This window comes from Poecile atricapillus, chromosome W (genome assembly GCF_030490865.1).
Source record: "Poecile atricapillus isolate bPoeAtr1 chromosome W, bPoeAtr1.hap1, whole genome shotgun sequence".
In the NCBI taxonomy this organism is placed as follows: Eukaryota; Metazoa; Chordata; class Aves; order Passeriformes; family Paridae; genus Poecile; species Poecile atricapillus.
In genome coordinates this window covers 30,962,735-30,977,359 of record NC_081288.1, presented here as the reverse complement: position 1 = coordinate 30,977,359, position 14,625 = coordinate 30,962,735, and the positions used below count along the sequence as shown (strand labels likewise).

The window sequence follows — 14,625 nt, the reverse complement described above, 5'->3', positions numbered from 1 at the left end:
AGGAATATTCATAATATTTGCAGTATCAGAGTTTTGTGCCATAATCCTTTAGCCTATGTCAGGCCTTTAGTTTGGATGAGGGGGAGAAAGTAGCTTTCATTTGTTTTTCAATGCTAAAGGAACTTCCTTTTCACTTTAAATTATTTCTCACACCACGTTTCTGCATGTTTGCATGTAAAATATATCTTTCTTTCCTAGTTACAAGAAATAATTTCAGTTTGCCTCTGCTAGGGGTACTATTAATATCATCAAAGAAAAAAAAACCCACTACAATCAAAACAAACTACAGACTGAATTTTGTTGCAATTAACTGTCATCATTCTTTCATTTTTTCACTGTTTTGGAGAATGCTTTCAATTTCAGTGTTGCCTCACAGATGGTAAAGAGTTTTCTAGAAAAGTCCTCAAAGTAACCCACCTCTAGTTCAGTTGTAGTTAGAAGGCAGTGCATCTTCAATAAAGGAATGGGCTTTTTTATATTTCAGACACTTAATGGTGTGTGGTAGCCCCAAGACTAGGATCTTTCTCCTGGTCCCAAAGTTGAATTTTTCATGGTATTCTAAGGGTAACACATATAATAATGCTATGAGCTGTATGTGCTTAAAGCCTTCTAACTAACTGCTGTATAAATTAAGCTGAAGTATATAATTCTACTGTAGTCTTTGTATCAAAGCTGAAGCAATACACACTGATGTTCCTTTTCTTCTTCCTTTTACACATTCTCACTTTTGTTCCATTAGTTCATTTTGGGTTTTTTTTAGACAGAGCCAGCTTGAACTTTCAGAACCAATGAAAAAAGAGTAATTTTAGGGACTAGTATCCAAAATCTAGTTGCAAAATTGAGTAGAGTTCTGATGTAGAAAGTATTGTTTAAGAAGTCCCCTTCAGGGCAGGGGCTACAACAAGCCTGGAAAAGGCCTGTGGGAGTTAATGGGCGTGGCAATGTTATTTTGGGTTTGGTGGCTTTTGTTCTCATGATTGGTCATACTGCTCAGAATGTTGTGCTGAAAACCTGGCAGGTCTTGATTTCCTGTCTGAATTGGAGCTAACACATAGCTTGTATTTTTCCCTTTAAATTCTGTGCTAATCTTTCAACATATATCCAGTCTCGGGAGCCCTGGTATCAGGTTGTGGATCACTAGATTATTTCACTTGAGATTAATTTTACAGCATCTGATCCATGGTGAGAGCATCAGAGCTTCAGTATAAGACAATAAATTTTCAAGAAGGATCTTAAATTTAAATTCACTGTGTTTTAAGACCTTGATTTGTATTTCCATAAGAAACAGCATGAAAGAACTTCAAGTTTACTTGCTAAGAGCATGCTCAGCACTGCCCTACAGAATGATTTTGGATCCCTCCTAGACTTGGTCTATGTGCGGTGTTTTTTTTGTTTCTGGTGGCATAACTTACAAAACTCTTTATGGTACTAAAATTCCTGCTAATTACCTCTGTTACTAGTTTTGTGGACAAGATGTCTTTAAAAAATATGTTAACTAGTTTATGCAGAGTCAAAGCAGAAAAGCTGAGTACAAAAGGAATGCCTTTAAATAATACAGGTCCAAAAGAAACCTCAGCAGTAAAATTTATGTAATTGCAAATGAAGCTGGTAAAATTGTGTGACATATCTTGTGCATGGTACATTGGGCTTACTTTGATATGGCTTAAGTAACATATTGGGTCGAATAGATACAGGGGTGTGTTGTGATCTATAATTTTAATTTTTTTGTGTGCAAAGGTAGCTGTTTCAGCATATCTTTGTTGTCTGTTAATATGGCTTTTATTGTGTGTTTGGTAAGTCTACCTCTCTGTCTGAAGCTTTTCCTTTTCCTGAGGGAATTTACCAGTCTGCTTTGCACCAGTGCAACAGCAATGGATATATACATGCATATTGCAGACAGCACAGGGTCTCCAAGTTAATTGAACTTGTAAAGCAGTCCTAAGGTGGCATAAACACCTGTAAGTACTGTGTATATGCTGATATAAAAAGAAATCTCATGAGTTTTGTTACACCTCACTTTTCTGTTAGCATTCTGAAGTTTTCTGTTAGCATTTGTAGTCTGTGGTTAAAGCATAGTAACTGCACTGTCTTATTTGTTCTTTAGAAAAAAAAAATTGTGATGTTTAATAGATATAAACCATGTACGGTGTGAGGAGAATTAAAAAAAAAAATATTAGACAAGTATATACATGGCAGCAATTAATAAGAATAATAAGGTTTCACTACTTCCTTCCTGTGTTGAGAATATGTGACTGCAGTTGTCCAACCTTGGAAGCCTGGGTCCTGGTGAAGGAAATGCTGCAACTTAAGGTTTCCCTTGGGCTGTAAAACCTGATCCATTACTGACTTTAGAACCATGGTCTAGTAGTTCTGGTGTTGAAATAAGGGAAGTGTATATAAAATAAAAGTTTACAACCCAAGCACATGCTGCTCTGCTAACCTGATTATCAAAGGTGTGGATGGTTGTTTCAGTATCTCATATATTTTTGGAAACAAGGTCACCTGGAAAACAAGCTCATAAGAGTTTTGATTTTGCTTGCAGGCTTCACCAAAATGTTAGAATTGTGAAAAGTTACTGTAAGTCAGGAACTAGCCTGCATTTCCTTGATTGTATGCAGTTTGAGGTGAAATTAGAGTGGGAAATGGAGAGGATATGTGGTGGGTGTTACAACAGAAGGATAGATGAAATTAAGAACACTCCAGAGCTGCAAACTGAAATTTTCCTAACCTCATAAAACTTAAAGAGCTACTGATTAAAAAAGATGGATTTAATTTACTGTGAATTGGACAGAAGGTGACACTAGAATGTAGCATCTTTCAAGTCTTCACCTATTGCTCCCTTCAATGTCTCTCAGAAATTTATTAAATTAATCTAGATGGTTTGAATTACAGGCTATTGCTGTTTCATTCCTTCACATCTGGGAAAAGTTGTAGGTATTTTCTTTGTAAAATTATATGTATTCAGTAAGAACATATATTATCCCTGTATTTTCATGGGGCTATGTTAGACTGCTGTTTAGTAAGTCTTGTTTATAGTACAGCTGTTAGAAGTTAATTGTCACTTAAAAACCAAACTCACAGTTTGTTCTAGAAAAGTTCTACAGACTAATTCATAAGCATCTGTATAGTTGTGCACATAAATCGCCATTAGATGTTGTCTATAAGTGGTCACCTGCTCATGCTTTATAATTGGAAGGAACAGAGGTTTTCTATATGTTAAAAATCGGAAAAGTCTGCAAGAATTGTAATCATTTATCTGCAGTTTGAAGAGCCCAAATCTCAATTGCCTAGAGGTTACCTATTGAAATTGAAAATAGGTGTCAGTGTTTGACTTTAAAATAAAACATTGTTAAAAATAATTGTTTAGAGGTGAGTAGAGCAGAGCAAGTAATAGTAAAATGAACTATTATGGCTTGTTTTCACTGCTGCCACTGGCAATGAATTCAACAGCTCTTTGGGCTCTCAGCTGGTTACTAAACAAAAGTATTTGTAGAGTGCAAGTTTCATTTGACCTTTTCCTGCTTGAGCAGCTGGAGTGTAGTTTATTCAAGAGGCACTTAACCAGCCTTGGTATCTGTGATAGTGCTATTGGGCACTTTTGTCCGTGTAGACAGTCCCCCTGGATTCACAACTTTGTTGTGAAATAGAGAGAGTAGAGCCAGAGCCTAAGGGCTTTCCTTGGAAGTTTCATAGGAGCCCCTGAGCTGAGCAGCGTTGGGCTGTTTCTTCAGTGTGGTATGCTGTCATTTGCCCAGAAGGGCTGGGATGTTCAGCACATGTCTCTTGCTTTCCTGGCTTCTGTGTGTATGCTGTTGCAGAGCACTATAATTGAAAGAATATGATCAAAACAATGAAAAAGTGGAGTTATTGCCTCTTCAGTAACTGGACAGCTGGACTTGTCTGTGCTAGTCTTGTACTACATAAGTCATTAAAATGAGAGAAATCACCCTGTGTTGGAAAAGGCATAGTTAAAGGCAGCTAAGGCCAAACATGGGTCCCATGTTACATAACATTCTGCTTTTAACAAACCAGTAAGAAACAATTCTGTGAGCAGCTGCAGGCGTTGTAGCATGTAGTACAGGCTATGTCATGATGCCCTGCAAGCTTACCCTCCAAAGGTGGAACTCGGCCAGGGAGTCTGCAGACAGCGCTTGGTGCTAGAGCTGACCCTGCTTGGGTTGACAGAACTCCGGAGTCTGGTGAGAGGGTGAGACACAATTCTCTCAGCTTTCTGCTGAGGGACTTGCATCCCGTGTGTTTAGCAGACAGTCATTAGAAAGCATTACTAGATGTGATTACTAGACGTGTAACCTGGGGTTATACGGAGGACTTCTTTCAGCTAATCTCAAAAAATGGGTGCGTTGCTAGGGGGTGGACTTGATCTTCAACATCTCTTCCAACCCTGATGCTTTCATGATTCGGTGTGAGCGCTGCAGAGCACGGGTCCAGGGCAGCACAGGGAACTCGCGTTCGGGCCTGTCACAGGTTTGACATTGCCCGGGGCAAGGCGGCGGGAGGCACGTGGCTCAGCTGGCAAGCTCCCCGAGCCGGGCAGCGATAAGGAAGGAACGGGAGCTGCGGCGCGGGGTTTATCGCTGCTGGGCGCGCTCACGCAGTCCCTGCCGGGGCTCTGAGGGGCGGGCTCGGCCCCCCGAGGCGCAGGCGCGGGCCGGGCGGGCGGTGGCCGCGCGTGCGCAGCGGTCGGCGTGGCGCCTCCGCCAATCGCGGCGCGAGTCGTTGCGCGGCGGCCCCGCCCCCGGCGCGGCGAAGGACAAGGTGACGGCGCGGGGCCCGCGTTCAGCCTCTGCCGCAGCGGCTCCATCTTGTGAGGTGAGTCGGGGCGGCGCGGGCCGCCCGCCCGCCGGGGACCTGGCTCAGCCTCGGGGCGGCCGGGCCGGCTCGCGGGTGCGGGGCTGGGGCTCGGCGGACGCGCCGTAGCGGAGTTTCCCGGTCCCACGTCCGTCTGCTCTTCTCGCCCGCTTTAGGTCGCCATGTTCTCGTCCATCGCGCCGCTCGCGCGGCACAACCTGTTCTGCGCGCCGCACTTCCAGCTGGTGCAGGACGGCGTCAGAAAGCGCCCGGCGGAGCCCGCGGAGGCCCCCGCCACGCGGCGGGGCCTGGCGGCCGCGTCCGCCGACGAAGGTGAGCGGGACGGAGGGGCCGCGGCGGAGGCGAGGCCCGCGGGCGTGCGGGGCTGGGAGTGCCTGCGCTGGCCCCGCCAACCGGGCCTGTGCCCGCCAGGGCGGCGCAGGAATGTCAGCGCTCAGCGGGGCTCGGCCGAGCCGGGAGGGGCCGGCGCTGGGCCTACGCGCCCGCTTGGAGGACGAGGAAGGGCACGGGTGGGGGAGGCGCTGGCAGTGCTTCCGCTCTGCCGGCGGTGTGTGCCGAGGAGCAGGAGGGATCCGGGCTTGCCGGATAAGGACACGGGAAGGTTCTAGCGCGGAGTAATCGCAGAGATCCCTGTAGATTCTGTCCAGGGGAGCACAGAGTGCATTTTCTGGCTCTGCATGGCCTGCAGCGTCGGACACTGAGGTTGCAGGCCCCTACTTCTTTCATCGGTGGAGAAGAGCAGTGAGTGAATCTGTGGATTCGAAAGACCATCTCTCCCATCCTTTTTCCCTTTTTCTCTTACTTTTTTCACCAGTTTGTTTATAGCTGGGTAACTGAACATCTAGATACATTCAGGTGCTTGCTGCTGTTCTTTTTTTAGTTCTTTCTTTCTTTTTAGTAGCTGTTGCACATACACCATGTAACCTGCTATTTAAGATACAGGGATGCACTTAAGAGTTAAGTACAAATGCTTCCTGTATGTTTCCCAGTCAGTTTGTTGGCTTCTGAAGGTCAGACCTTGATGATACTTGCAGTACTATAGAATGGGTAAGGGTGGAAAGGACATCAGTGAGTCATTGTCATCATCCTTACAGGTCTAACTTTCCTGCTGAAGCAGCGTCATCTTAGAGCAGATTGTACAGAATTGTGTCCAGATTCTTGAATATCTCCGGGGGGGAGACTCCACAGAGTCTTTGGGTAGCCTGTTCCAGTGTGTGGTCACCACAGTAGAGGACTTTATATTCAGATAGAACTTCCTGTGCATCAGTTTTTGCCCATTGTCTCTTGTCCTGTTGCTTGGCATCTCTGAGAAAAGTCTGGATCCATCCTCTTGACACCCTCCAATCAATACTTACAGACAATGATGAGGTCTTCTTTCAGTCTTGTTTTCTTGAGACTGAACAGACCCGGCTCCTTCAGCCTTTATTCATAAATGAGGTGTTCAAGTCTCATCATCTTCGTGGCCCTCCCCTGGGTCTGCTCCAGGAGCTGCATGTCTGTCTTGTACTAAGGGGACCAGAACTGGGCACAGCACTCCAAATGTATCCTCACTAGGGCTGAGTAAAGGGACAGGATCACCTTTGAGCTGCTGGCAGTGCTCTTCCTAATGCATTACAGGATACCATTGGAGTGGCCTTGGCCACACACACACTGCTGGCTCATGGACAGCTTGGCTGTCCAGCAGGACCCCCAGCTCCTTCTCTGCAGAGCTGCTTTCCAGCAGGTTAGCCCCCTAGCTACTGATGGTCCATGGGGCTATTTGTCCCCAGGTACAGAGCCCTGCATTTGCCTTTGTTGGCCTTAATTCACTTCCTCTCTGCATGCCTCCAACATGTTGAGGTCTATCTGAAGGAATGCACAATAGTAGAGGTGGATATTAAAATTCTAATTCTCTTAAGCTGTCAATAACTTAAAAGTGTCTCTTTGGTTTTAGTTAAAAAAAAAGGTAATAATTACTTTCAATGAGCTACCTTTTCTGAAATACCATGATGATTGAAGTATTTTAGGGGACTTGCATGAATATTCATAGAATATGTGAAAGAGAGACAGGTTAGGTTTTATGAAGTTTTCAAGAAATTATTTGTGGCTTTCAGTGGAGTAATCCTGCCAGCTAACTAAAGCCCTAAATCGCTCTTTGGTATGCTAAATATATTCAGTAGGTGCACTTATTTCTTTAAAGCATTATGCTTAATCTTCATCCTGTTTGTTGGCAGTTGTGGTCAAAGGTGGCCAAAGTTTCTCAGTCTTTATAACCTTTTCTGCTGAGTTCACTATTTCATGTACCATTTAGTTCTCTGGCTTTTGTGCTGAGAACGTAACGCGTTGCAGAAGATATCTGGACTTGCACAAGGTCACACAAAGTCAGTACAAACCACACGACCTTCTGAGATCAGCTCAGGGCATCAACCACAATGGAGCTCAGAGACCGAGTATTTTATGACTGGCTCATGGAATTTGTCCTTGTGAACATGTCAGATTGGAAGCAGAGATATTAAATAGTTCCAACATAGCTGTCTCAACAGAGTAGCTATATTTTTATGCCACGTATTTATATTTGTGTACCTTAAGAGTTTTTGTCTGAATTAGAATGACTTTCTTGTCCTCTGTGCTGCATGTTCAGCTGGTTCTCTTCTCAAGTTAATAGTTTTCAGAAAATTTGACTCTGCTTCTGAAATAGGAAGTCCAAGATCATCTGTAGATTTATTTTCCTAATACTGCTGTACCACTACAAACCTAGGCACCTCTAAAGAGCTCAAGCCTAATTGATACTGGCTTTCTTAATTACTGTACTTGAACACCAGGCTGATAGGTCAGTCTGAATAGCACTGTAATACAGCCCATACATAAAACACTACTTTCCTGTGGCTACTATAAAGGTCTGTCCCTGTCATTTGAGGAGTATGACTTCTGAATTACTGTGAAAAAGGCAGTGAGAACAAACAGTTCTGAGATCTGGGCAGCATGGTAGCTGTTGGCCAAAGACACAGCTAGACAGAGCCGCCCCAAACAGACCTAGAGTCTGTTCTCTGATTACACCTGCCTGATCTTTGTGTGTTTAACCAGCCATTCTGGAAAGTTGTAAACAGACTTATTTCTGTCTGCAAATCTGCTAGCATAGCCAAGCCATTTTGGAGCTATGTGTAAGTCCCAGACCAGCATATTTACAGTCTTTAGCAGTGTGTCAATTAAAAATAAGTTATTCTGATGACTGATTTCTGGCTTTTAACTTAGGCTCTCTCTCTATGGCATCTGTGATTTGATATTTATAATTTTAAATATAGAAAAGCTTATTTTTTATTGTTTGGGCAATTTTTAAGAGTAAGGTGAAAAATGTAAATATAAAATCTAATGTAAAATCTGGAATATTTGTGGGAGGTAGTTCCTTTAAAAGTTATGTTAACAAAGTTATGAGCTGGATAAGCCTGCTAGTGTTATCTGCTGCTCAGTTGGTGCTCTTGAACATCATCGTCAGTTTCAGTTACTGTTCATAAAGGAATTCAGAATCAGAAAGATGGCAAAGAAGCTCTGCATAAGATAGGCTTTTGCTGTCTTTTAGTTTTCATTAGTGTTTCTTGGAGATAGTTCTTAGTAAGTTGTAACACTTTAATGCCATTACGTTGAAGTGACACCAGTAGATTTAGTAGCATAAAATTATCTTTCTACTTTGGAGAATATTTTTTTCATAGTTATGATTTTCTGTGTGCTTATTCAGTATATCAGTTTTGCTTCTACTTATATTTTCAAAACATTGAGCATAGTAGTAGAACTGTGGTGCTACTTTATGCTTATTTTGTACTGTTCATTGTAAATTTGGGTGTTTTTTGTTTGCACTCACACATAGCTTCTGTAGCGTCTTCAAAAATGAAAGAAGAAAACATTCTTTTTTTATAGCTCCAGTGACTTTGCTGTATAGAAATATTAAATTAAATAATATTAATAGTAATAATAAATATGAAAATTAATAGCTTGTTTTAAGATTGGATAGTTTTATACACAGTATATACAATGTATAGAACAGTGCATATGAAGTATCTCTTGATTAAATGTGACCACAGATATTCTTTAATGAACCTTGTGTACGAGCATTCAGTGGAACAATAAATAGCAAGCTGTATACATTTGAGATTCAGTATTTGAAACACAATTTAAAAAAACTTGTAAATTAAAAAAAATCTGTAAATAATCTGAGAAATACCTGAAAATAAATCTGCATATCTCCAACACCAGTATTGTGGATTTTTATAGTATCTACTTAAATACAGGAGTTAAACTGTTATAGAATATTTAACAAAAGAAGCTTTGTCTTTTGAGTACTAGAGAAATACTGTTCTTCCTTAATTTGTGGCTATAAGAAATTGTTGGACATTGCAACTTAGAGTCATAGTTTCTGTTAGTAACATCTGGGATTAATTTCTATGGTTTTAGTGTGCTGCAAGCTAAAACTTCACAGTTTCTTCCTTTGTTTATTTAAAGGAATACATTAAATTTGGAAGCCTTAGAATCAAATCTTGTCCGTCCAAAATGTTTTAATTTAAAGCAAAATAATTATTTTTCATTATAACACTCTATTCAAGTAATACAGCATGGGAGGTTATTTCAGTTTAATACTTTGGAGAAAGTAGCACTTAGTTTTGCTTGTTTTTTGATCATTGTTACCATTTATGATTGATCACATATATGTAATTTTTTCCAATTAACTAGAATACAGCTGTGCCTATGGCTCAAACAGATTCTTTGTGCTTTGTGGCCTTGGTGGGATTATTAGCTGTGGAACAACACATACGGCACTGGTTCCTCTAGACCTGGTTAAATGCAGAATGCAGGTTTGTTCTGCATGTTGGTATGTGACGACAGAGCATGTTTAGTGTGGTATATTTAATTACTAATGAACTGGAGGCATAAACTATACTGTGGACATCGCTGTCCAACCGTGCATGGAGTTAATATAAAAGCATGGTGTGTCTTTATTTTTTGCTGCAGAGTACAGTTGTGAATATGGCTCGCTCAAGTTTTATGCTCTCTGTGGCGTTGGTGGGGTCCTAAGTTGTGGCCTGACACACACTGGTGTCGTACCTCTGGATTTAGTGAAATGTCGTATGCAGGTTTGTATAAACTTAAACATTTCTTGAACTTTGGTTTTTCTATCTAGCCAGCATATTAAGAGTTGTCAGTAGGGATGCAATCTCTTGTGGATGACCAGAAGCAAGTAAACTTGAATGCTGCTTTATCAAATCTACTGCTGTAAGACTAGCAAAATACCACTTTAAAGAGAAGTAAAGGTATTACAGATAATCTGGACGCATTATTTTTGACAGCATTTAAGGCATGTTTAACTGACTGTATTTGCTAAAAGGCACTCACCACAATGTTACTCTGCTGGCTGGTTTGCTGTCCAGCACTATTCCAGTGCTTTTGGAGTAAGGAAATAGTACCTTTAAGATCTGTAGTTTTTAGCCTGGAGTGGCATGTGTGTGTAATTTGATCCATTAACACTGGATATCAATGCATGGCTTATGGATTGGATATTTTCTAAGGATGCCACTTTAAACAGAGTGGCTAAAACTTGGTTTCAGGAAGGCCATCAATGCTTGCAACTGCTTTCCTTGAGGTGGTTTTTGATTGAACTGAAAGGGGCATCGTTGCATTGGGCTTATGACACATGAAAATAATTTTGTGAACAGCCATGGATGAAAACATACTAATGGATTTATTCAGGCAAATCTGCAGGAATGAAGCAAATTAAAGCACACTTGTAAATATAGTAGTTAATGATTTCTGTGTTGGACAGGCTGGTACTGATTATAAAAATGGCCATTTTGTAATTATAGAACTCCTACATTAAGAGGAAACTATGAGTTAGTCAGACCTCCTTGTCACACTAGGAATATGCACGTGCTGTGCATATTCAAAAACTTCAAAACTGTGTTCTTCTGAATGGCCATTATTTAACAATGTTTACCAGAGAGACCTTTTCAGATTCTTGAGAGCACCTGAAGGTGTGTTCTCAAACCAGGAAATCCGTAACACTTCAGACATGTTCAGTGTCGGCTACCAGTTCCTATTTATTACATGATAAGGGTGGTGATACTTCTCCTTCCCTCTCCAGTACTTAGAGGGAGGTTCAGGAGGGGGGTTCCATGTGGATTTCAGGTGTGATCTTGTAAAACCTGTCAGCATTTATCTCTTTACAGATCCAGTACAGCATGTTTCTAATCCTTCCTAAGTTCTCCAGGAAGAAACCTGTTGCCTGCCCTCTCATGTCTTTTTAAGAAGAGGTCACCTTTGCCATGGTTTAGCTGAAACCAGGACATCTGTTACACACCTAATAACTAAGCATGGTTCCGACTTGAGCATAGTCTCATTTTACAGTGCCTGATTAAATACCCACTTTTCTAAAATTACATCTGTTCAAAAGTGACATATTTAGGTGAACTAGATCCCACGTATGTTGTTCCTAGCTGCAAGAGAAAACACCAGTCTGTGCATGTTCATGCATGTCCTATAGCTCTTTCTGAAAGTCTGATGGGCACCCAGCTTGATATCTTCCTTCTTGTTCTCTGAGGAACTGTTGGATGATGTGAAGTATGAAAAGTAACAGTGGGATGTGACTTAATTACCTGTTGAAAAGTTTCTGCTAAATCACTTCCTTTCACCTGAAACAAAATTATTCAAGTCAGTCTGTGTTAAATTCTGATGAGTTAATAAAATCTCACTCAAAATTTTATAGTCAGAAAACAATTTGTGTAGCCTTTATTGCCAAGTGAAAGTACAAGTGTAGAAGTTTTTGAGTACTCTTTGGTCTGCTTTGCTCCATTTGTCTTAGCCTGACTATGTGGAGAGACGACACAGGAAAAACAACCTTCTCTGATCAGTAATTAAGTAAATCATTAGGTTTCTGGCAACGTTCCTGTACATACCCATAGTAGTGAGTAAAGTAAATGAGATTGCTGACAGGACCCATTATATTTTTAAAAAATCTGATCCAGTACACCTGACAGTGTTAGAACAGTGATTTCAGTAAATCTTTTCATTACAGTTGCACTGTTAATTTGGACAATTAAAGCGAAACAAAATTGAATTTGGTGGTTTCTGGGTATTGAGGAACATACTGGCTGTTAAAACAATTCTGGGTTTGAGACTAGCAAGTAACCATTATGGTTACATTAGTGTAACTTTGTGGTGAGTACATCATCTGTCCAGGGAATTATAGGAAGCTGGCTGTTTGAGGAATAGGAAAATTAAAACTTTTGGATGGGGTTGTGAGGAGGAAAATAGTAAGCTATATCAAATATTTACCTGTCTATTCCATTTAGGTCGATCCACAAAAATACAAGAGCATCTTCAATGGATTTTCAGTGACAATCAATGAGGATGGTGTTCGTGGCTTGGCTAAGGGATGGGCTCCAACCTTTATTGGCTATTCCATGCAAGGGCTTTGTAAATTTGGTTTTTATGAAGTTTTCAAAATTCTGTATGGCAACATGCTGGGAGAGGTAAGCCTTAAATTTATGTAAAGCTATATGTCTGCAGCGTAATATTATTAGTGATAAGGCATAATCAGAAAAGCATGATTCATTAATAAAAATGTGTGTTTAAATTCCTTTCAGGAAAACGCCTATTTGTGGCGTACTTCGCTATATTTAGCTGCATCTGCCAGTGCAGAGTTTTTTGCTGACATTGCTCTGGCTCCAATGGAAGCTGCTAAAGTTCGTATTCAGACACAGCCTGGATATGCGAACACTCTACGGCAGGCTTTACCCAAAATGTTTGCAGAAGAAGGCATCTGGGCGTAAGCATCCCTTCATCTTAATTGAAGCTCTTGATTTTCAGTACATTTTCTTAATGAAGAACTGGTGCTATAACTAATTCTAGCCTTAGCTTGTAATGCTTTTTGGTCTTTATTTTTCAAGATAAGAACTTAACATACTTCAGGCAATCTGTGCTGAACTGGCTGTTGATTCCACATGCTCCTTAGATCCATCTTTGTGAGTATCTTTGTGCTGAGTTCTGCTGGATAACTTCAGTTTCTAGCAGTTCCAGTCAGAGATATTCAGCAACTTTCTGGTTGTACAGTCAAAGATGCTTGAGTCATTGGCATGTAAGAGTAATATAACTGCATGTTAGCTTTCTGTTCTGATAGAAGTGGCTGTTGATGTACAGGTCATGTCTCACTATCAGGACTTGGCTGGTATGCAGACATTAGCCTTTCTGCACTGGTAGTATCAGTACTACATTGCTGCAGTGCATTGTAATCTGAAAAGTGACTAAAGAAATTGCTCTGCAGCCTGGGGATCAGGAAAATTTCCATTTGTGTTGCTGTTTGAAGGTAGTACTCAGAAATGAATGCAACTCAGATTTCTGTAGGTATTGACAGCATTACAAGGTGAATATATAGAAGTTGTGTAACAGCAATAAATAAGCTAATTTATTTCAGGTTAGAAATATACTTTAAATACTGAAGAAAATGAAACTTAGATTGTCTCTTCTCTGATTAAGTTTCTATAAAGGTGTTGCTCCACTATGGATGAGACAGATTCCATACACAATGATGAAATTTGCCTGCTTTGAACGTACTGTTGAAGCTCTCTACAAGTACGTTGTTCCCAAGCCACGAAGTGAATGTACAAAAGGAGAACAGCTGGTAGTCACATTTGTTGCAGGCTATATTGGTAAGGAATCTTTAAGTCCTACACTTCATTAATGGATTACTGCAAATCTAGAGATCTGTTGCTTTTCAGAGTTTTGAGCACATGTCACTGACATGGGAGAACTTATTTGCAGCTTTAAAATACGCAGGTGAAATAGCTATAATCAGTCTGTTAGAGGAAAATGGGTCTGTAATAGGACACTGTTCTTAACTGCTCCTATATGTTACCAATATTGATGGCCAGATTTAAAAACTGCAGCTGATTTAAGCAAAAACTTGCATCTTCTTCAGTCTTTGGAATCTTTGGATGGAAGGGGGATTTCCAATATCCAAAGATTCAGAAGTTTTTTTTCTGGTTGTTTTCTTCTGTTCAGAAGTTTCAGCTGGTTGTTCTTAGTGTACACAGTAGTGTACAGCTAAAATACGGCAGAACTAATGTCAAATTTTTCTTTCAGCTGGTGTATTCTGTGCAATTGTTTCCCATCCTGCTGACTCTGTGGTATCTGTGTTGAACAAAGAAAAGGGCAGCTCAGCTTCGCAGGTTCTCATGAGGCTTGGATTCAAAGGTACGTTCTTACTTTCATGTATTTTGGATCAAGTGTTTCTGGTGTTTTGGGGAGGATTTCTGGTTTTTCATGCCATTTTATGCTGCTCATGCTTTATGGTTTGCTCTCCAGGTGTATGGAAAGGTCTATTTGCTCGTATCATTATGATTGGTACCCTGACTGCACTACAGTGGTTCATCTACGATTCTGTCAAGGTTTATTTCAGACTTCCTCGCCCACCTCCACCTGAAATGCCAGAATCTCTGAAGAAGAAGCTTGGTCTAACTGAATAGACAACTCATGGACTGACTGCTGACTGTCCCAGTGATGAGTTTCATGAAAATTTTATACATTTGACTATGTAGAAAACAAACTCTATACAATGTCATTATTGGTTGTGCCCTCATCTCACAAGAGGGTTTAAATTCTACCACTGTCATTGCCTGAAATAAATGAGAAACAGAGTGCTTAGTGTCTGTTTACTACTGCATATGTAAGCTTCATTTCATAGTAGCAAATACCTCAAATACTCTCCTGGCTTCCCCCTCTCCACCCAATTTTTTTTTTTTTTTTAAATAACCCCATTCCACATTTTAGAGAAAT

General features: G+C 40.8%; 1 protein-coding gene and 1 non-coding gene across 3 annotated transcripts; both read left to right on the top strand.

Annotated features, from left to right (window-relative positions):
• Positions 1-4,684: 4,684 nt before the first annotated feature.
• Positions 4,685-14,487, top strand: LOC131592437 (solute carrier family 25 member 3). 2 transcript variants are annotated; one of them, XM_058863944.1, is made up of 8 exons: positions 4,685-4,830; positions 4,986-5,142; positions 9,811-9,932; positions 12,144-12,323; positions 12,438-12,619; positions 13,327-13,499; positions 13,933-14,043; positions 14,155-14,487. In XM_058863944.1, the coding sequence occupies exons 2-8, from the start codon at positions 4,992-4,994 to the stop codon at positions 14,313-14,315; spliced, it is 1,080 nt and encodes a 359-aa protein (XP_058719927.1). In that variant the 5' UTR covers positions 4,685-4,830; positions 4,986-4,991; the 3' UTR covers positions 14,316-14,487. The 2 variants fall into 2 exon arrangements, with proteins under 2 accessions (XP_058719927.1, XP_058719926.1); XM_058863943.1 differs by lacking the exon at positions 9,811-9,932 and adding an exon at positions 9,532-9,653 and having other exon boundaries at positions 4,686-4,830.
• On the top strand, positions 12,792-13,031 carry LOC131592531 (small nucleolar RNA SNORA53). The gene has a single exon (XR_009280649.1). It is a non-coding gene; the product is annotated as a small nucleolar RNA SNORA53 (small nucleolar RNA).
• Positions 14,488-14,625: the final 138 nt, after the last annotated feature.

Excerpts from the sequence above, each read along its gene's own strand:
- LOC131592437 (XM_058863944.1), top strand. The coding sequence starts at position 4,992 with ATGTTCTCGTCCATCGCGCCGCTCGCGCGGCACAACCTGTTCTGCGCG. Across the intron at positions 9,933-12,143 it reads TAGTGAAATGTCGTATGCAG|GTCGATCCACAAAAATACAA; the intron begins GTTTGTATAAAC and ends TATTCCATTTAG. Across the intron at positions 13,500-13,932 it reads ATTTGTTGCAGGCTATATTG|CTGGTGTATTCTGTGCAATT; the intron begins GTAAGGAATCTT and ends TTTTTCTTTCAG.